Source organism: Mustela putorius, unplaced genomic scaffold (genome assembly GCF_011764305.1).
Source record: "Mustela putorius furo isolate JIRA1106 unplaced genomic scaffold, ASM1176430v1.1 tig00004007_pilon_pilon_pilon, whole genome shotgun sequence".
Lineage (NCBI taxonomy): Eukaryota > Metazoa > Chordata > Mammalia > Carnivora > Mustelidae > Mustela > Mustela putorius.
In genome coordinates this window covers 15,237,224-15,257,772 of record NW_025422145.1, presented here as the reverse complement: position 1 = coordinate 15,257,772, position 20,549 = coordinate 15,237,224, and the positions used below count along the sequence as shown (strand labels likewise).

Here is a 20,549-nt window from a genome sequence, read left to right as displayed (position 1 = left end):
CCGCCCTCCCCTTCTCTGCTACCCCTCCCCCTCCGTCCGCTCCGCCCTCCCCTTCCGTCCGCTCCGCCCTCCCCTTCCCTCCCACCTATCCCTCTACCCCGCCCTCCTCTTCCCTCCTGCCCCGCCCTCCTCTTCCCTTACGCCTCTCCCTCTCCCTCCGCCCCGCCCTCCCCTCCCTCTCGCCCCTCCCTCTCCCTCCGCTCCGCCCTTTCTCCCGCGGGGCTCAGTCGCTCGCGCTCTTTCTGCGCTCAGCCAGAGGCCGGCGGGAGGGGGTCATGGGCGGTCTCTTGGGGCGCGCCGCGCTGCCGGGGCTGCTGAGCGGTCCGCGGGCCCCGGGCCCGAGACTGTTCGTGCGCCCCAGCTCGGGTGAGTGGCCCGCGACCGGCCGAGGGGGAGGCGGGCGGGGGGCGTAGCCCGGCCTTTGTTGGCGAGCGTGCGACCCGAGGCTGCCTGGCCTCTGTAGATGGCCTCGGGGTCTCGCCGGGCGGACCGGGGGCGCCCTGCACGCCTTTCCCCACCTCCCACTGCCCCCCACCCTCCGCCCACCCTCCGCCCACTGCCCCAGGTTGCTCGGGGGCACGGTCACCTGCGGGCTCCGGAGCAGGAGGCGTGGTGGCCACCGCAGGCCGGGGTGAGGGTCCCCGCGGACTGGGGCTACTGCGGGGCACATTGTGAACAGATAAGCACTCCCCGCGGAGCCGCTGCCCTCGGGGCGTTTTCTGCTGGACCTAACTCCCTTTGGCCCGTATCTGTAGCCGGTTCTCCCCCTAACTGCGGCCCACAGGGTGCTCCCTGAGAGCCGGATGTCTCGGTGTTCCCAAAGCTGGAGGGGGTGAACTGCCACCTTCCAGCGGACAAGCCAGCTGGCGGCAGGCCAGGTTCCCCAGCCCGTAGACACTGGGCTTTAGGGGCACAAACCAGGGGGCTTCCTGCAGTCTTGAAGTGAAGTGGGGGCGCCCAGTGCCTGCTGTCCAGGCCCAGCACACCTTATGGGATGGGAAAGGGCAGCTGCAGACAACCCCAGGGACACTGGCCTGCCCTGACTCTATCATTGGTCTTCCAGTTTGCTGTCCCCCGGAGCAGAACTCTGCAGGACACCCAGGGTGTAGGCTCTTCTCAAAAGCACGTTTGACCTGGACTCAGGGCTGAGGGTCAGCAGAACTCTGTGGCCTGGGGCTGTAGGGGTTGATGATGCCTCCGTCCCCCTGGTGGTGTCCCCTGGAGAACAGAAGGGCTGGGCGAGGGTCAGTCCTCTACATGGGTCTGGAAGCTGCCTCCCTTGAAGGCCTCCAGCGGCATTGAGTCCTTCGGGCCAATAGAGGAGCCCTCTAGAGTCCCCCACTTCAGACAGGAAGCCCTCCACCCTGCTTCTTGGTCCCTAGCTCTCTTCGTCCTGTCGTGTGTGGCCCACGTGGTGGGGAGAGTGCCCCTCACTACTGCCTGGTTCCCTGCCAATCCTTCACCTCAGACCCACAAGATGAGCTTTGGGTCCTCATCGTGCGGCAGGCTGGGACTTCAGACGCTGTGCCCTCCCTCCAAAGGACAGGGGTCAAAAGCATGGCCTGCAACAGTGCTTTCTTTCCCGTGTGACATCTCTGAGGCTCTGTGTGGCCAGTGGCCCGAGCTGTGGCTTCCCAGTTCTTGGATGCCTTCTCAAGGACATGGGATCCATTGCGGGTTGCCCGGCCCCTCCCACCAGCTTGGAAGCACCCGGGGGCCCACTGTCCTGTCGGTCCCTGAAAGGCAGAGTCCTGCTGGGCATTTGTTGGCTGTGGACCCTGTGCTTCTCCCCTCCAGGGCTGCTCTGGTGACACCTGGGCCGTGGCTGATTCGGGGCTCAGGGAGATGTGAAAGGGTGAGGCACCTGATTCCCATTCTTCTAAAGGAGGGGCCTCCTGGACACGGGAGAGGACCCTGGTTGCCGTGAAGCCAGATGGGGTGCAGCGGCGGCTTGTTGGGGACGTGATCCAGCGCTTTGAGAGGAGGGGCTTCAAGCTGGTGGGGATGAAGATGCTCCAGGTACCAGGGCTCTCAATCCGTGGGTGTCCTTGATGGGACTGGGGTGGGGGACTTCTCGTGGACCTCAGCCCTTCATATTTCCGCCCTGTATCTGGAGGAGTATGGTGTTGGCAGTAGCAGGGGCGGGGTGGGGAGGTGGCTGCTGGTGTGCCAGGCCATGTAGGTGTTATTTGCAAAGTGCCCTGAGGTCAGGACACCATGGCGACTGCCCCAGTGCCCAGGGGCTCCTCTCCCATCTTGCTCCAATGCCACCCAGGCGCCAGAGAGAGTCCTTGCTGAGCACTACCATGACCTGCAGAGGAAGCCTTTCTACCCAGCCCTCATCAGCTACATGACCTCCGGCCCTGTGGTGGCCATGGTACGGCAGGCATGGGTGGTGGAAAGGGTGGAGGGCCCTGGGCTGAGCCCAGAGCTGCTGAGTCCTTGGTGGTCCGCACCACTCCCAACCTCCTTTATCTCTGTGCTGCAGGTCTGGGAAGGTCCCAACGTGGTCGGCTCCTCAAGGGCCATGATAGGACACACCGACTCTGCTGAGGCTGCCCCTGGCACCATCAGGGGGGACTTCAGCATCCACATCAGCAGGTCCGGGCGCCCTGACACACTCAAGCCACCGGAGCTGATGGGCCAGCTCCTCAGGGTTGAGGAGGGCCTGAGTCAGGGGTGGTTGTCTGTCCCTGAGGCAGATCCGTGGGACCTGGGGATCTTGCTGGGCCACAGTAGAGCCACAAGAGACTTTTGATGCTGGGATGTCACACACACCTAAGTTTGCTAGAAGAGTTTTTTCAAAGGCCTTTGCACACAGGAGATGATAAAGCATTCTCTTTGTGTTGTGTGTGTACTCCGCCATTATTTCCTATTACCTGACTCTGGCCAGACACCCTCAGGGGCTGGCATGGGACAGCTGGTGGGACCGTGAGGCTCTGGAGACGGTCTGGGCTGGTCATGAGGTTGTGGGTAAGAGGCCCTGTTCTTGCTTTCCTCTCTGTACAATGCTGGGCTTGCTCTTCTTGATGGTAGGGGATGAGCAGGTAGTCTCGGGGTCCCTGAGGTGCACATTGAGGTCTATGCCTTACCTTGCTGCTTGTCCTCTGGCACAGGAACATCATCCATGCCAGCGACTCCGTGGAGGGGGCCCAGAGGGAGATCCAGCTGTGGTTTCAGAGCAGCGAGCTGGTGGACTGGGCAGACGAAGGCCACCAGAGCGGCATCTACCCACCATGAGCACTCAGGTTGCCATCAGCCACCCCAGCAGCCGCCCAGGATCAGCTACCTCTGTTTTCCCAGACTTGAGCGCACACTGTGGTTTGCTAGTTGGCCCCAGAACACCTTCCAGTCTACCTTCTGCCCCATCCCAGCCCAGAGGGGTTGAGCAACCAACTTTACGTGCCTTTTAGAATCCTAAGCCAGTAAGAGATCCACTTTCTGGACCAAAGTGTCAGACAACCTTCAGGGCATCTTCAAAAGTGTGTCATGTAACCTCCCTTCCCCAAAACGTGGGTGGGATATTAAAATTCACTGTGTTGTGTGTATGTGTGTGTGTGAGGGGTTGATGATTACAGTTTTTGCCATCTCTGAAGTAGGGATGAGGACTTCATGCAAAGTTGTAAGAGTTTGAGAGTAGAAATAAAGCTTACTCTCACACACCAGCAGGAGATCAATAATTTTGTTGAATGTATCAGATAGGTGAGGTCCAAAGACCTCCAGCCTGAAATGCAGGGGAATCAAGCCAAGTCCCAGAGCTGGTGCTGCCCTAGCCCTCATTCATCGCCTCATGCTGAATGAGGAGCTGCCTGCCCTGCGCAGAACTGGAGGGGGCCCGCTAAGACCACTCCCAGGGCAGGAGGCCTTTCATGGCCTCCTATGGTGGAGACTGACTGGAGCTGCCTGTGTCTGCTTTTTCTCACGTTGGCATTACACACTGCACACTACACCTGGGGCCTCAGATGTGTCTCCGGTCCCTTGTCCCAGGTACTGGACCTTGCATATCGTTACACCTGCTGAGCCGACTTGGTCCTCACTTACTCTGACAGCTTTACAAAGGATGCCCTGACCCCGGGTTTGCAGCCCTCATCGCTACCCGTGCCTGCACGTGATGGCTCGGACGACGTGCCCAGACCTTCCTCATGGGTCATGAAACCGACGTTCTGGGAACCCGCACTGGGGTTGGCTGCGCGAGGGGAAGGCTGTCCTTGACCGTGGCTTTCCTGGGCCGGGGTCCTCGCTCCTGCTCTGTCGTGTTTATGCAACAGTAAAGGGGGTGCCCCCCCCCAGGTGTTGTTGTTTTGAGGCTTAATTTGGGAGCGTGAGAGCGAGAGGGGAGAGGGTCAGAGGGAGAAGCAGACTCCGGGCGGAACCGGGAGCCCGACGCGGGGCTCCGTCCCAGGACTCGGACCACGACCTGAGCCCAAGGCAGTCGCTTAACCCAGTGAGCCGCGCAGGCGCCCCGACCAGGTGTCTTACGTGCAGAGCGGGCGCGCGAGGGCGCCCCTTAAGCCGGGAACTTAGTGTCGCCGTGCCCCGCTGGCTCCCAGCACCGAACTGACACCCGGACTTGTCAGAGACTCGGACGCGGAAGTCCCGTAGCCCGCTCAAGCGGTCCCCGCCTTGGGGACTCACCAGCCACACGGCGCCTGCGCGCGTCGCCACCAGCCTCCCTTGCTCGCAGGCCGCGCCGCCGCGGAGAGTCAAAGATCCTGGGAGAAGCCATGGCCGCTGTAGGCGCTGCTAGCAGGCGGTCGGCCTCTGTGGGAGCGACGTTACCGGAGGAGCAGGAGGCGGCTGTGGGCGGGGCTGGCGGGGAGCCTTGGGGCACCGTGGGCGGGGCGTCATGGGAGGAAGAGCGGAGGCTATGGGCGGGGCTGGCGGGGCGGTCAGGGTTGGGGGAGGGAAGCGGTGGCTGTGGGCGGGGCGTCTGTGGCGGCCGGACGCCGTGGGCTGGGCGTCCTGGGAGGAGCTGGAGGCAGCTGTGGGCGGGGCTAGCGGGGTGTCCTAGGATGAACAGGAGGCAGCTACGGGAGGGGCTTGTCTTCCGGCGCCACAGGCGGGGCGTCCTGGGCGGAAGAGGTAGTGGCGGGGGGGCGGGGGGCGGGGAGGAGGGAGGAAGAGGAAGTGGCTGTGGGCGGGGCCTTCGGACATCGTAGGCGGGGCGTCCTGGGCGGAAGCGGAGGTGGTTGTGGCGGGTCGTCCTGGGCGGAAGAGGTGGTGCCTGTAGGCGGTGCTATCGGAGCGTCCGGGGAGGAACAGGAGGAGTCTGTGGGCGGAGTCTTCGGACTCCGTGGGCGGACGCCCTAGTCGGAAGAGGAGGGGGATGTGGGTGGGACTGGCGGGGGTAGTTAGGCGCCGTGGGCGGGGCGTCCTGGGCGGAAGAGGAGGTGACTGGGGGCGGGGCGGGCGGAGTCGTCGGGCGCCATAGGCGGGGCGTCCTGGGCGGCAGAGGAGGAAGCTGGGGGCGGGGCGGGCGGTGCCGTCGGGCGCCGTGGGCGGGGCGTCCTGGGCGGAAGAGGAGGTGGCTGGGGGGTGGTGCCGTCGGGCTCCGTGGGCGTGGAGTCCTGGGCGGAAGAGGCGGTGGCTGGGGGCGGTGCGGGCGGAGCCGTCGTACGCAGTGGGCCGCACCCTGGACTTCGGTCCCCCGCCGTTGTAGGGGTTGACGGCCGGCAAGCGTGGCGGGTGTCGAAGGCGCTCGGGTTCCCGACCGGTCCGGTCTCAGCCGTCCTCGCCGCGCGCACCGAGCGCCATGGCCCAGCCGCCGCCCGACGTTAGCGAGGACGAGTGTCTCCCTGAGTACCGCCATCACTTCTGCCCCGACCTGCTGCAGTGAGGGCGGGGGTGGGGGTCACGGGGTGGGGGTTACGGGGTGGGGATCCCGGGGCGGGGGCCGGGGCGGCCTCTGCGGAGGTGGTGCGGGCGCCGCGGGGCGTGGGGACGCCGGTGGTCTGCGCCGCTTCGCTCTGTCGGCCGTGTCCGTGTCTGGGTTGGGGGCTCCGGGCGGCGGTCCTGGGCGGGGGGCTCAGGGGCCGTGGCGGGCGCTCGTCTGTTTCCGGAGCCGCGCTCTGCGGAGGACTTGATGACTTGCCCGTCCCGGGCAGGCTCCGTGCCCCGCGCGGCTTGAACTCGGGCCCGGGACGCGGTCTCGGCTCCGCCGCGAGCCCTCAGGCGCCCGGTAGCTCGTAGCTCTGAGCGGAGCTTCTCGCAGTGAGACCGTTTTCCGCGGAGCCCCAGAAGCCGGGGGCTGCGGACTCGAGCAAGGAGCGTCGAGCCGCCTTGCAGCCTCCCCCCGTCCCTGGCCATCAGCTCGGCCTCTGGGAGCGCGCAGTGGACGGTCAAGAGCTTCCTCCCGCCCCGGGTCTGCGGGGATCGCTCGCGCTCGCGCGCTCTCTCTCTTAGAATTTCGCGATTTTTATTCTGACTGTACCTTTTTTTTTTCTTTAATTTTAAATTTTAAATTTTTTAAAATTTCAAGTAATTTATCTTTTCAAATTTAAATTCAGTTAGTGAGCATAGAGTGTATTCCTGGTTTCCGAGGTAGGGATCAGCGATCAGTCGGTCTCATAAAACTCCCAGTGCTCGCGGAGTCATCTGCCTTTTCTGTCCACCATCGGGGTGCCCTCTTCGCCCACCGCCCTCCCCTCCAGCAGCCCTCAGTTTCTTTACTATAGTTAAGAGGCTCTCAGGGTTTGTCTCCCTCTCTGATTTCCTCTTGTTCTATTTTTCCTTCTCTTCCCCATGATCCTGTTTTGTTTCTAAAATTCCACCTGTTAGTGGGATCGTATGGTCATTATCTTTGACGGACTTACTTCACTTACCGTAATACTCTCTACTTCCATCCACGTTGTTGCGAATAGCAAGATTTCTTTCTCTTTTTCCTTTTTTCTTTTTTTTTAATATTTTATTTATTTACTTGACAGAGAGATCACAAGTAGGCAGAAAGGCAGGCAGAGAGAGAGGAGGAAGCAGGCTCCCAGGTGAGCAGAGCCCGATGTGGGGCTCAATCCCAGGACCCTGGGATCATGACCTGAGCAGAAGGCAGACGGTTAAACCCACTGAGCCACCCAGGTGCCCCAAGATTTCAGTTTTTTATTAAATATACACATGCATTTTATTTTATTTATGTATTTATTTTTAAAGATTTTATTTATTTATTTGACAGAGAGAAATCACAAGTAGACGGAGAGGCAGGCAGAGAGAGAGGGAAGCAGGCTCCCTGCTGAGCAGAGAGCTCATGCGGGACTCGATCCCAGGACCCTGAGATCATGACCTGAGCCGAAGGCAGCGGCTTAACCTACTGAGCCACCCAGGTGCCCTACACATGCATCTTAAAGATTTATTTATTTTAGAGAGTGTGCACACGTGCGTGTGTGCATGCAGGAACAGAGGTGGGGCAGGCAGAAGGAAAAGGAGAGAATCTCTTGCAGACTCCCCACACACAGCCCTAAGATCATGACCTGAGCCAAAATCAAGAGTCAGAAGCTTAACTGACTGAGCCACCCAGGCGCCCCATGTATTTAAAACTAGCACAGAAGTCTTTGTTTTTTATTTTTATTTTTTAGATTATTTATTTATTTACTTGAAGCAGTGCAGAAACAAGGGGAGCAGCTGGCAGAGGGAGAGGGAGAAGCAGGCATTTCGGCATTTCCCAAGGAGCAGGAAGTCTAACTCAGGCCTTGATCCCAGGACCCCAGGATCATGACGTGAGCTGAAGGCAGTTGCTTAATGACTAAGCCACCCAGGTGCCCCGGAAATCTTTTTTTTTTATTAGTGGAATATTATGCCACTTATATTTATGGTAATTAATGACATAGGGATTTAATTTTTTGATGGCTGTGTAATTTTCTATTGTGTGTATGTGGACATCTGGGCTCTTTCCATACTTTGGCTATTGTGGACATTGCTGCTATAAACACTGGGGAGGAGGTGCCCCTTCACATCACTACATTTGTATTTTTGGGGTAAATATCCAGGAATGCAATTGCTGGGTCGTAGGATAGCTCTGTTTTTTCACCTTTTGAGGAAGCTCCATGCTGTTTTCCAGAGCGGCTGCACCAGCCTGCATTCCCACCAACAGTGTAGGAGGGTTCCCCTTTCTCCGCATTCTCACCAGCATGTGTCATTTCTTGATTTGCTAATTTTAGCCATTCTGACTGGTGTGAGGTATCGTTTCGTGGTGGTTTTGGTTTGTACTTCTCTGATGGCAAGTGATGTGGAGCATTTTTTCATGTCTGTTAAGCATTTGTATGTCTTCTGTAGAGAAATGTCTGTTCGTGTTTTTTGCCTATTTCTTGGTTGAATTATTTGTTCTTAGGGTTAGTTTCTTTCTTTCTTTTTTTAAATTGTCGGCGAGAGACTGTGAGTGCACGAGCAGGGTGAGTGGCCAGCAGAGGGAGAAGCAGACTCTGCTGAGCAAGGAGCCTGATACCTGCCAGGCTCAGTTCCAGGACTCTGGAATCATTACCTGAGCAAAGGCAGATGCTTAACCAATGGAACACCTTGGCATCTGCGATAAGTTCTTTATAGATTCTGGATACTAACCCTTTATCTGATAAGACCATTGCAAATATTGGGGTGCCTGGGTGGCTCAGTGGGATAAGCCTCTGCCTTCGGCTCAGGTCATGATCTCAGGGTCCTGGGATTGAGCCCCACATCAGGCTCTCTGCTCAGCAGGGAGTCTGCCTCCCCCCAACAACCGCCTGCCTTTCTGCCTACTTGTGATCTCACTGTCAAATAAATAAATAAAACCTAAAAAAAAAAAAAAGACGTTTGCAAATATCTCCTTCCGTTTTGTCAGATGTCTTTGGTTTTTTTGACTTTTCTTTGGTGTCTAAAAGCTTTTGATTTAAAATTTTGATCTTGATGAAGTCCCAGTAGTTCATTTTGGCCCTTGGTTCCCTTGCCTTTGGCGATGTTTCTAGGAAGAAGGTGCTGCGGCTGAGGTCGAAGAGGTATCTGCCTATGTTCTTCTCAAGGAATTGGATGGATTCCTGTCTCACATTGCGGTCTTTCATCCATTTTGAGTCTATTTTTGCGTGTGTGTAAGGAAATGGTCCAGCTTCATTCTTCTGCATGTGGCTTTCCAATTTTCCCAACACCATTTGTTGAAGAGACTGGCTTTTTTCCATTGGACATTCTTTCCTGCTTTGTTGAAGATTAGTTGACCACAGAGTTCAGGGTCCACTTCTGGGCTCTCTGTTCTGTTCCATTGATCTGTGTGTCTGTTTTTGTGCCAGTACTATGCTGTCTTGATGATGACAGCTTTGTAATAGAGCTTGAAGTCTGGAATTGTGATGCCTCCAGCTTTGGTTTTCTTTTTCAACATTCCTTTGATTATTTGAGGTCTTTTCTGGTTCCATATAAATTTTAGGGTTATTTGTTCCATTTCTTTGAAAAAAATTGATGGAATTTTGATAGGGATTGCATTAAATGTGTAGATTGGTTTAGGTAGCATAGACATTTTCACAATATTTGTTCTTCCAGTTCATGAGCATGGAACGTTTTTCCATTTCTTTGTGTCTTCCTCAATTTCTTTAAGAGTACCTTATAGTTTTCTGAGTACAGACTCTTTGCCTCTTTTATTTCTAGGTATCTTAATGGTTTTTGGGTACAATTGTAAATGGGATTGACTCCTTAATTTCTCTTTCCTCTGTCGCATTGTTGCTGTAGACAAATGCAACTGATTTCTGTGCATTGATTTTATATCCTGACACTTTACTGAATTCCTGTACATGTTCTAGCAGATTTGGAGTGGAGTCTTTTGGGTTTTCCACATACAGTATCCTATCATCTGCAGAGAGTGAAAGTATGACTCTTGCTTTGCTGATTTGGATGCCTTTCATTTCTTTTTGTTGTCTGATTGCTGAGGCTGGGACTTCTACTACTATGTTGAACAGCAGTGGTGATAGTGGACATCCCTGCCGTGTTCCTGACCTTAGAGGAAAAAGCTGTCAGTTTTTCCCCATTGAGAATGATATTCGCTGTGGGTTTTTCATAGATGGCTTTGATGATCTTGAGGTATGTACCCTCCATCCCTACACTGTGAAGAGTTTTGCTGTACTTTGTCAAATGCTTTTTCAGCATCTATTGAGAGTATCATGTGGTTGGTTCTTTTTCTTTCTTTTATTAATGTATTGTATCACATTGGTTGATTTGCGGATTTTGAACCAACCTTGTAGCCCTGAAATAAATCCCAGTTGGTCATGGTGAGTCATCCTTTTATTTATTTTTTTACAAAGATTTTTTTTTATTTTATTTATATATTTTTTTATATATTTATATTATTTATTTATTTATTTGACACAGAGAGAGGAGGAAGCAGTCTCCCCGCCGAGCAGAGAGCCCAATGCGGGGTTCGATCCTAGGACCCTGAGATCATGACTTGAGCTGAAGGCAGAGGCTTAACCCACTGAGCCAGCCAGGCTCCCCTCCTGGGGGGTTTTTGATGACTGCTTCAATTTCCCTGCTGACTGTGGGCTTCTTCAGGTTTCCTTTCTTCTCGGTTCAGTTTTGGTTGTTTCTCTTTCTGGGAATGCATCCATCTCTTCCACGTTGACTAATATGTTGGCGTACAGTTGCTCATAATATGTTCTTGTAATTGTTTGTGTTTCTTCAGTGGTGGGTGTGATTTCTCCTCTTTCATTCATGATTTCATTTATTTGGATCCTTTCTCTTTTCTTGTTGACAAGTCTGGCCAGGGGCTATTCAGTCTTTTAATTCTTTCAAAGAACTGGTTCTTTGGTTTCCCAAAGAACTGGTTTCGTTGATTTGTTCTACTGTTCTTTTGGTTTCTATTTCATTGATTTCTGTTCTGATCTTTATTATTACTCTTGTCTCGCTGGCTTTAGGCTTTATTTGCTGTTCTTTTTTCTAGCTCCTTTAGGTGTAGGGTTAGGTAGTGTATTTGAGATCTTTCTTGTTTCTTGAGAAAGGCTTGTATCACTATATATTTTCTTCTTGGGACTGCCTTTGCTGTATCCCAAAGGTTTTGAACAGTTGTGTTTTCATTTTCATTTGTTTCCATGAATTTTTCAGTTTTTCTTTAATTTCCTGGTTGACCCATTCATTCTTCAGTAGGATGCGCTTTAGCCTCCATGGATTTGAGTTCTTTCCAAATTTCCTCTTATGATTGAGTTCTAGCTTCAGAGCATTGTGGTCTGAAAATATGCAGGAAATGATCCCATCTTTTGGTACCAGTTGAGACCTGATTTGTGACCCTGGACATGATCTAATCTGGAGAATGTTCCATGTGCACTAGAGAAGAAAGTGTATTTTGCTGTTTGGGATGGAATGCTCTGAATATATCTGTGATGTCCATCTGGTCCAAATGTGTGATTTAAGGCCCTTGCTTCCTGGTTGATCTTCTGATGAGATGATCTGTTCATTACAGTGAGGAGGTGTTAAAGTCCACTACTATTATTGTATTGCTATCAATATGTTTCTTTAATTTTGTTATTAATTGGTTTATATCATTAGCTGCTCCCATGTTAGGGGCATAAATATTTACAACTGTTAGATTTTCTTGTTGAACGGACCCTTTAAGCATGATACAGTGTCCTTCCTCATCTATCATTATAGTTTTTGGCTTAAAATCGAATTTATCTGATAGGAGGATTGGTACCCCAGCTTTCTTTTGAGGTCCATTAGCATGGTAAATTGTTTCCTGCCCCCTCGCTTTCAATCTTTGGGTCTGAGATGAGTGTCTTATAGACAGCATATGGACAGGTCTTGCGGGTTTTTCTCTTTTTTTTTCTTTATTCAGTCTGATATCCCCTTATCCCCTTTTGATTGGAACATTTAGTCCATTTACATTCAGAGTGATTATTGAAAGATATGACTTCAGTGCCATTGTATTACTTGTACAGTTGCTGTTCCTGTAGATTATCTCTGTTCCTTTCTGGTCTTTGTTACTTTTGAGCTCTCCCTTTGCTCAAAGGATCCTCTTTAATATTTCTTGTAGGGCTGCTTTGGTGATTATAAATTCTTTTAGTTTCTGTTTGTCCAGGAAAGTTTTGATCACAACTTCTATTCTGAGTGACAGCCTAGCTGGATAAAGTATTCTTGGCTGCATATTTTTCTCATTTAGCCCTGAATAGGTCATGCCCGTCCTTTCTGGCCTGCCAGGTCTCTGTGGAAAGGTCTGCTGCCAATCTAATGTTTCTGCCCTTGTAGGTTTCTCTCTCTTGTCCTGAGCTGCTTTCCACAGATATCAACTTACTTTTATTGATTTTGAGGGGGTGCTTCTCTGCCTCCTGGACTTGAATGTTGGTTTCCTTTGCAAGATTGGCTCATTGGGAGCTATAGTTTGCTCCAATATACCTTCTATAACTCTTTCTCTCTTTCTTCTTCATCTGGGATCCCAGTTATTCCAATATTGTTTTGCTTTATGGTATCACTTACCTCTCAGATTCTCCCTTTGTGGTTCAGTGGCTGTTTATCTCTTTTTCTCAGTTCCCGTATTCGCCATCATTTTGTCTTCTGCATCACTGATTCTCTCCTCTGCCTCATTTTTCCTAGCAGTTAGAGCCTCCATTTTTGGTTGCATCTCATTAATAGCCTTTTTGATTCTGACTTGTTTATATTAGAGTTCTTTCATTTCTCCAGAAAGGGATTCTGTAGTATCTTTGCTTGTTTCAAGCCCAGCTAGTATCTTTACAGTTGCTATTCTGAATGCTCATTCTGGCGTCTTACTGATGCCCACGCTGATTAGGTCCTGGCAGTCAGCACTGCCTCTTGTTCTCTTTTTTGAGGTGAGTTTTTCTGTCTTGTTTTTCTGTCCAGAGAAGAATAGATGAAGGAGAAAACAAAATGCTAAAATGCCAAGAATGAACTCAGAGAAATATACATTAAATAAATCAAGAGACCCAAAATCAAAAAAAGAGAGAGAAAGAGGTGTAGAGAGCCAAGCAAAACACTGGACCCTGTGTGTATTTTGGTCCATTTATTAGAAAAGTAGGGATCTATCTCTTTATTTTTTTTAAAAGATTTTATTTATTTATTTGACAGACAGAGATCACAGGTAGGCAGAGAGGCAGGCAGAGAGAGAGGGGGAAGCAGGCTCCCTGCTGAGCAGAGAGCCCGAAGTGGGGCTCGATCCCAGGACCCTGAGATCATGACCTCAGCCGAAGGCAGAGGCTTAACCCACTGAGCCACCCAAGCCCCTCGGGATCTATCTCTCTAAAGTGCCTCCTGTTTTCTTAGGGACAAAGTGGCCTTCATCACAGGTGGTGGCTCTGGGATCGGGTTCCGGATTGCTGAGATTTTTATGCGGTGAGCTCTCCTCTGTGTCCTCTGTGTTCTCCTACTCCCCGAAACTCACTCCACCTTGCATGGGCTCTGCTGGACCCTGGGCAAGGTGCTCCTGGGTGGCAGGAGCTGCTCCAGGCAACAGGCTATCAGGGAGCATCTGAATGGGGTCACATGCTTTCCCGGAGGAGGCAGGACTCTGGGGTCTCCTCCTAGAGATTAGTTGAGCCTCAGCACCCCCACTTGTACAAAGAGGAAGGGTTCAACAGGTTGAGGTAACTCTACTGCCAGGCTCCCTGGGGTTTTGCCAAGCCAGGGTTGGGGTGAGCCAAGTTGACCCCAGCAGTGTGCAGAGCACAGTGTCTCTTGAGACATGAGATTTGTGAGCTTATGTCCACGTCAACCGCTTGTGACCCCCACCCAGGAAAGGGCCAGAATTAGATTGGGTTGGGGGAAAGAGAAAGCCTGTTGATATCCTAGGGATCCCTTCCCAGTTTTTCTCCAGGCCCCCACTTTCCATACCAGAGGGGTAGGTCTCACTGGATGAGATGTGGGAACTCGTCCATCGCAGGTGGGTTCATTGTCCAGGCTGCTGGCTTTGTGCATGTTGCTTCTCTGAGTCGAGTGTGGCCATCTGTGCTGAGGGTCATTTCTCGGCTTAGGTGGGATCTCCTTAGCAGGTGGTAGCTGCTGGCCTTCCTGTGAGACTGAGTCTGTCAGGCGGTGAGGCAGGGAGGGTGCTCTGGCCTTGGAGTGGGCCCTCCCTGTCCTCCAGTCTGACCTCAGGGAGAGGCCAGGGGAACCCTGCAGGCCCCATGCAGTCGCCTGGTTTGTGCATCTGAGGCTCCCGGCTGCTGCAGTGCTGCGCAGGTGCTGCTGGGCGTAGGGCCCACAGCTCTGCGGGGCTGGGCTACCCCATGCCAGGGAGACCCAGATGGCGGACCCCAGGGTGGGCACCAGGGTGGGCACCACTCAGCTTTGCTCAAGCCCCTGTGCTCTCTGCAGGCCATGCCTTTGGCCCTGGGCTGGTGCTTCAGCCTGAGATCCCTGGGGGAAAGGAACTCCGCCTAGAGCAGTGGGTGCGAGGCCACCTGGGTGTGTCCCTGCACCTTGGTGCCCTCACGCCTGCCCTCCTGCACCTTGTCCCCCCTCACGCCTGCCCTCTGGCTTTGCAGGCATGGTTGCCACACGGTCATCGCCAGCAGAAGCCTTCCAAGAGTGTCAAAGGTGAGAGGTCTCTCCTGTGTCCACCACATCCATGGGTGGCTCTGGGAGGTCCTGAGGCCCAGAAGATGGTGACACCAAAACCCGCTCCCCCAACAAACAGGCAGCTTCCGTGCAAGTGCCTCCCAAGGATACCCCAGATTCTTACAACGTTTCCTTGTTGGAAGGAGGCTCTGTGGTTGGGTGGGTAGTTCTGTGGCTCTGAGAGGGCTCTCAGCCCAAAAAGGTTTTGAGGGTGGTTTGCCTATCACGTCCACCTGGGAGGAGACTCTCGCCGCTGCTGCAGCTGGTCTCTGGGCAGGATCCAGATGCCACCTGGAGCTGCCGTTGACCCATGAGCAGGGACCAGTGGCCTGGAGGTAATAGGGAAGGAGAATCCCAGGGACAGGGGAAGAGAGTGGCCCCACAGAGTGGCCACTTGCCAGCTATGCCTTCCCAAAGTGGGGTCCAGCAGCACACCCTGGCTTTCCAGCATCATCTGGCCACATCAGGCTCAGAAGTCACTGGGCTGCTGCCCACCTCTCTTCCTGTCTGGCTTCTAGGCTGCCAGAAAGCTGGCTGCTGCCACCGGCCAGCGGTGCCTCCCTTTATCTCTGGACGTTCGGGCTCTCCCTGCCATCACAGCTGCTGTGGACCAGGCACTGAGGGAGTTCGGGAAGATCGACATTCTTGTCAACTGTGAGTGGCTGCTGGGTGACACCCAGGGGCTCCTCATGGGTGGGCAGTACCAGACCTCCCTGCTCAGGGGCCTCAGAACTCCTGTTCCAGGTCCCAGGCACAGTCTGGGTCTGTGCGGTCATGGCCCAAGTGGAGATCCTAGGAGTCAGAGCACTCTCATGGCCCAAAATTCTCCCTTTAAAAAGAAAAAAGAAGAAATGGACAATTTGGTCAAGTTTTAGATTTATAGGAAACTAGAGCAGCCGGTACCTAGAATTCCACGTGTCTGCACATACAGCGCCCCCTGGTGTGGGCAGCTCGCGTCCACTGGAGTTGATGTCCCAGTGAGCTCGGTCCTGCCAACCACCAAGGTTCATTCTTTGCTGAAATTCCCTTTTTTTTTTTTTTAAAGATTTTATTTATTTATTTGACAGAGAGGTCACAAGCAGGCAGAGAGGCAGGCAGAGAGAGGGGGAAGCAGGCTCCCTGCTGAGCAGAAAGCCCGATGTGGGGCTCGATCCCAGGACCCTGGGACCATGATCTGAGCCGAAGGCAGTGGTTTAACCCACTGAGCCACTCAGGTGCCCTGAAATTCCCTTTTAAAAACATGGGGTGTGTTGGTTTCCTGCTGCTAACAAGGCACCACGAGCTGAATAGCTTAGAGTAGGAGAAACATGTTCTCTCATTCTCATGAGGGCACAAATCCAAAACCAAGGTGTTGGAGGGTCCCGGGCAGGGTCTGTCCCCGCCCTTTCTCTCAGCTTCTGGTGTTGCTGGCAGTCCTCGGCGCCCCTTGGCTTGGGGCCTCTCTGTGTGGCCTCCCCCATGCGTCTCTGTGTCTTTTCTGCTTTTCTTAGGAGGACACCAGGCCTTGGATTTAGGCCCCTGACCCTCGGTGGCCTCTCTTGACTCGATTGCATCTGCAAAGATCCTATTCCCAAATAAGGTCACATTCACACACACCAGGGATTCGAATTTTAGCATGTGTGTAAAAACTATTGTTGTTGTTATTTAAAGATTTTATTGACGAGAGAGAGGGAGCGTGCTCATGTGCAGGAAGAGGAGCTAAGGGGCAGGGAGAAGCCGACTTTCCACTCCTATCACCAGTATTATTATTATTATTATTATTATCATTATTTTTAGACGCAGGGAGGAGAGAGAGTCTTAAGGAGGCTCCATGCTCCGTGCAGAGCCCGACCTGGGGCTCAGTCTCACAACTGAGCTGAAATCGAGTCAGATGCTTAATTGACTGGGTACCCCGGGTACCCCCTCAGCATGTGTTTCTGAGGGACATAATTCAGCCCATGATACCCATCCTGCCCCATCCTTCAAGAGGTTACCCAAGTGCTCAGGCCCCTTCCCTGTCCAGCCTGGACCACCCTGAGGGCCCATGTGTCCTAACTGCCTGGGGCCCGGACGCCAGCCGCTATCTTCTTGCGCCCTGCAGGTGCAGCTGGAAACTTCCTGTGCCCCGCCAGTGCATTGTCCTTCAACGCCTTCAAGACCGTGATGGACATCGACACCTTGGGCACCTTCAATGCATCTCGTGTGCTTTATGAGAAGTTCTTCAGGGTGAGTGTCCCTTCTGCCTGGGAGCCGTATCCTCTGGCCATCCACTCACTGCACGCCCCCTTGTGTTACAGGACCATGGAGGGGTGATCGTGAATATCACTGCGACACTGGGGATCCGGGGGCAGGTGCTTCAAGTGCATGCCGGCTCGGCCAAGGCAGCTGTGGGTACGGGCACCCCCTCTGCTCTGCTTGCCTGGGCTCCCTTGGGTCCCTCCCCTGCCTGTCCCTGGAAGCCAGTAGTGTCCTAGTGAAGCTAAGCCCAGCGGTGGGCAGTGGAGTGGGGTGGTCCTGAGCCCCAGCTCACAGCTGAGCCATCACAAAAAGTGGAACAGCCCTGTGTCTCCTCTCATGCCTGCCTGTCTTCTCTGCAGATGCAATGACACGGCACTTGGCTGTGGAGTGGGGTCCCCAGAACATCCGTGTCAACAGCCTCGCCCCTGGCCCCATCAGTGGCACAGAGGGCTTTCGGCGGCTGGGTAAGCCCCTTGGGGAGCCCCGTGCCCCACAGTGCCTCCATGGGACCCTCTCCCACCCGGCTGGGACAGGCCCAAGTGAAGGACCACTTCCTCATGGCTCCCAGGGCCAGCAAAGAGGTGGTCTTCAAGCCAAGTCTTGGCTGTTCTTGGGGAGCACGCCTGCGAGAGACTAGTGGTTGGCCAGATGTAGGCAGCTGCTCCTTGGAGATAGAGACCGCAGAGCCTCTGGCCTCGGGCCAGACACAAAGGGGGGCCCCCATTAGGGCTTCCAGGACCTTGACAGAGTGTGCGTCAGAGCTGTGTGCTGGCCCTGCGGCCGTGGCCAGACCTTGCCTTCCTGCTCTGTCAGGGTAGGGCTAACAGTGCCCTCAGTGCTCCTGGGTGTGCTTTAGGGAGAGCTGGACAGAGGAGAGGGGAGGGCTTGGGGCCTAGGGTTCACGGGGCTGAGTCTCCTTCTGCCCTTCCAGTCGGCTCCCAGGCCAGTGTCAGCACAAAGACTCTGGCCATCCCCCTGCAGAGGCTGGGCAACAAGACCGAAGTCGCCCATGGTGCACTGTTCCTGGCCAGCCCTTTGGCATCCTACGTGACGGGCGCCGTGCTGGTGGTTGACGGCGGGGCGTGGCTGACATTCCCCAACGACCTCAAGTTGCTGGCAGATTTCGCGTCCTTCTCTGCTAAGCTCTAGGTGATGTGCTGCCCTCACCTTCTGGAGGTCACTCTGTCCCTGGGCCCTGTCCTGAAACTCCCATCCAACGGGCTGATGTTCACTGTTTTGGGCCCTGATGTGTCTCCCCTGAATCCCTTGGTATATTTTTAGTACTTTTTGGGGCACTTTTGGGTTTTGGCTACCCCAACAGACCAAACTGTATGTAGGGCAGGGCTGGGGAGGGGCCTTCTTGAACAGTTGAGTGGTGCTGGGAGGGGCCCAGCCCAATGGAGCTGCACCCCAGACTTCAGGTCTCCCTGCAAATCAGGACAGGCATGGCTTGCCTGCTGGGGATGGGAACCCCTCTCTTTGGGAGCTCCACTAGTGACCCCCTGTGGAGGCCTGAGGGCCTGCTGGGCCGTGAGGAAGGGGGGTTGCCATTGCTCTCTACCTTCCACTTCTCTCCCCCTAACCCCGTGTCGGGGCCAGCCTGTGAGGCCTGCAGACCCTACTTCTCTGAGCAGCGGGTTCCTTGGAAGAAGGCTGAGGACGTGGTTGGGTCTCTGAGCTCCTCTGTCCCTCAAGCCTCTTGGGTTCCCAGTGTGGGCTGGTGGCAGAAGCACTGTAGGGCCGTGGCCAGCTCCTGTCCTGTCTCTGGGGTGGATGTGGTGGAGGGACACCCAGAGGCTCACAGCATATGGTCACACCACGAAGTCGTGGTTGGAGCAGTTTTCCCGGAGGCGCGTTTGTTGGAGGACACAGGTGATGCTGAGAAGCCCGTCTTTGGAAGCCTCCTGTGGTTTGGTTGCCGGCAGACAGGTTCTCAGGGCTCATGGCATGTGGGTGGCCAGGCAGCGGGAGGGTGTGGGCCCCAGGCTGGCCCCTAGTCACTGGGAACACTCATCTTGGGGAGCTCTGGGAGACCGCAGAAGGGATGACGGTGTCTGTCCCCCACATCCCCCCCTACCACCGACACCCAGGGGTACACAGGGCCTGGCTGCCGCCGCCCTCTCTGGGCACTGAGGGGGACCCGCAGCATTCTTCCTACTCTCGACTGGCCCCTCGGGTGCTGTCCAGGGCGAATGTAGAAGGCGGAAGCTGGTGCCCCTCGGTCTGCCTCTGTGACCTTGGCATCATTTCTGACAGGCCCTGGATGCCTGAAGCAAAGGAAGTGTTCTGAAGGGAAGCTGGTCCACCGTCTCCCGAGGACTTCTGGGACGGCTCCTGCCGTGCTCCTTGAAGGGCTGCCTCCCACCGCCACACTGGACAGTCTCAGCAGCATTTCAGCCGGACACTGGCCCGTCCTCTGGGAACTCGGCTATGTCCACATTCCCTCCCCACAGCCCCGTCTCCCGTACTCAGTTGGGAGTGATCAGGCAGTGAGGCCCCTGCTCGCCGGCCTGCACCCTGTGGATGTCTGTCAGGGGCACTGGGATGTTCTGGAACTCCCTGGGGAGCTGGCCTGTGGTCGGTGGCTGTCCCCCCAACTGCCCTGCCTCGCCTCAGCCTGGGAGGCCTTTGTTGTCTTCCTTCCTGTGTCCCCTGGGGGTCCTGTGGTGGCCCTACTGCCTGTCTGCAGAAAGCAGGGTGTTTCAGGCCCCCCGTCTTCCCTTCCTTGCTCTTCCGCTTGGGGGTCTTACTCCACAAGGGGAAGCCAGACCAGGGAGGCTAGAGAAGCGTGTTTGATCCCTCCTGCCCCAAGCCTGGCATCCTGAATCTCCTCGCCAAGGTGTTGGACTACCATGGGATCCCCTGGCTGGGGGCCACCCATCCCTCTCAGCCGTTGGTGACATGGACTGGGTTTTCCCCCCATCTGCCCTGGAGTCTGTCCTTTGCTGGGATATCCCAGGTGGTTGAGTCCTGTGCCATTCAGGGCCTCACTTTCTAGGCCCTCCAGCTGGCCATTGTCACCAGCAGCCTCTCATTGGCCCAGAGGGGTCAGAAAATTCTAGCTCTCATTTGTTCCTTTGATGATCACTCTTTGGCATTCAGGCCAGGACCTAAGGGAACCCCTTGGACCCTAGGATTTGTTTTCTGTGCTGTTTGTTAGAAGCTCTGAGGTGCCCTTGTACGGGAGGCGCTCCCAGCTGTGGTCTGGCCGGGCACGCAGTGCCCTCCCTGTCTGTACCACCAGTTTGCATTGTGCCATTAAATGCATGTCCCTAGGGGCATGCAGTGGGCTAAAGCCCCTTCCTTCTGCTCAGGTCATGGTCCCAGGGTCCTGGGATGGAGCCCTGAGTTGGGCTCTGTGCTCAGCAGGGAGCCTGCTTCCCCCTCTCTCTGCCTGCCTCTCTGCCTACTTGTGATCTCTCTCTCTGTCAAATAAATAAATAAAATCTTAAAAAAAAAATGCATGTCCCTAAAACACACTCTTTTTACTGTGAGACAATTCACTGGTGTCGCTCTCGCCAGCAAGAACGACACGGAGACACGCGTGGAGGCAAACTTCTTTAATGGCTTCTTTTTATGTTCTTCCCCCTCTGGCGCAGCACAGCATGCAGCTCCCGCCGCCCCACTCGGGCCCCGCCGCCACCTCCAGGGCCGCGCGCCGCCCCTCGGCGCCCGCCACCGCTGCCGCTGCCTAACCGGAACTGCGCCGCCGCCATGGTCCGGGCTGAGGCCCCCTCAGGCTGGCCGGTGCGGCACGGCGCGGCCTGGCTCCCGGCGGGCCCGCCCCTCTACAAGTACATTCAAGCATATATACACCGGCAGCTTAGCCCGCCTAG

General features: G+C 54.8%; 2 protein-coding genes across 4 annotated transcripts; both read left to right on the top strand.

The window, feature by feature from the left end:
* The first annotated feature begins 195 nt into the window (after positions 1–195).
* NME4 (NME/NM23 nucleoside diphosphate kinase 4) lies at positions 196–3,548 on the top strand. 2 transcript variants are annotated; one of them, XM_004750914.3, is made up of 5 exons: positions 199–366; positions 1,886–2,019; positions 2,276–2,377; positions 2,489–2,601; positions 3,117–3,548. In XM_004750914.3, the coding sequence occupies exons 1-5, from the start codon at positions 276–278 to the stop codon at positions 3,238–3,240; spliced, it is 564 nt and encodes a 187-aa protein (XP_004750971.1). In that variant the 5' UTR covers positions 199–275; the 3' UTR covers positions 3,241–3,548. The 2 variants fall into 2 exon arrangements, with proteins under 2 accessions (XP_044927900.1, XP_004750971.1); XM_045071965.1 differs by lacking the exons at positions 2,276–2,377; positions 2,489–2,601 and having other exon boundaries at positions 196–366.
* Positions 3,549–5,552: 2,004 nt separating this feature from the next.
* DECR2 (2,4-dienoyl-CoA reductase 2) lies at positions 5,553–20,156 on the top strand. Of its 2 annotated transcripts, none has more exons than XR_001179111.2 (9): positions 5,553–5,832; positions 13,204–13,272; positions 14,424–14,475; positions 15,015–15,150; positions 16,577–16,701; positions 16,773–16,866; positions 17,073–17,177; positions 17,695–17,862; positions 18,970–20,156. XR_001179111.2 is itself a non-coding variant. In XM_004750910.3 (9 exons), exons 1-8 carry the CDS (start codon positions 5,753–5,755, stop codon positions 17,860–17,862), a joined length of 879 nt encoding a protein of 292 aa, XP_004750967.1. In that variant the 5' UTR covers positions 5,558–5,752; the 3' UTR covers positions 18,970–20,156. The 2 variants fall into 2 exon arrangements, 1 of the variants encoding a protein (XP_004750967.1); XM_004750910.3 differs by having other exon boundaries at positions 5,558–5,832; positions 17,645–17,862.
* The last annotated feature ends 393 nt before the right edge of the window (positions 20,157–20,549 follow it).

What these genes read in the sequence shown, in the direction of transcription:
- DECR2 (XM_004750910.3), top strand. Translation starts at nt 5,753, where the DNA reads ATGGCCCAGCCGCCGCCCGACGTTAGCGAGGACGAGTGTCTCCCTGAG. An exon ending in TTCTGCCCCGACCTGCTGCA is followed by an intron (nt 5,833 to 13,203) that starts GTGAGGGCGGGG and finishes CTGTTTTCTTAG; the next exon opens with GGACAAAGTGGCCTTCATCA. An exon ending in TTTATGAGAAGTTCTTCAGG is followed by an intron (nt 16,702 to 16,772) that starts GTGAGTGTCCCT and finishes CTTGTGTTACAG; the next exon opens with GACCATGGAGGGGTGATCGT.
- NME4 (XM_004750914.3), top strand. Translation starts at nt 276, where the DNA reads ATGGGCGGTCTCTTGGGGCGCGCCGCGCTGCCGGGGCTGCTGAGCGGT. An exon ending in GTTCGTGCGCCCCAGCTCGG is followed by an intron (nt 367 to 1,885) that starts GTGAGTGGCCCG and finishes ATTCTTCTAAAG; the next exon opens with GAGGGGCCTCCTGGACACGG. An exon ending in CCGGCCCTGTGGTGGCCATG is followed by an intron (nt 2,378 to 2,488) that starts GTACGGCAGGCA and finishes TCTGTGCTGCAG; the next exon opens with GTCTGGGAAGGTCCCAACGT.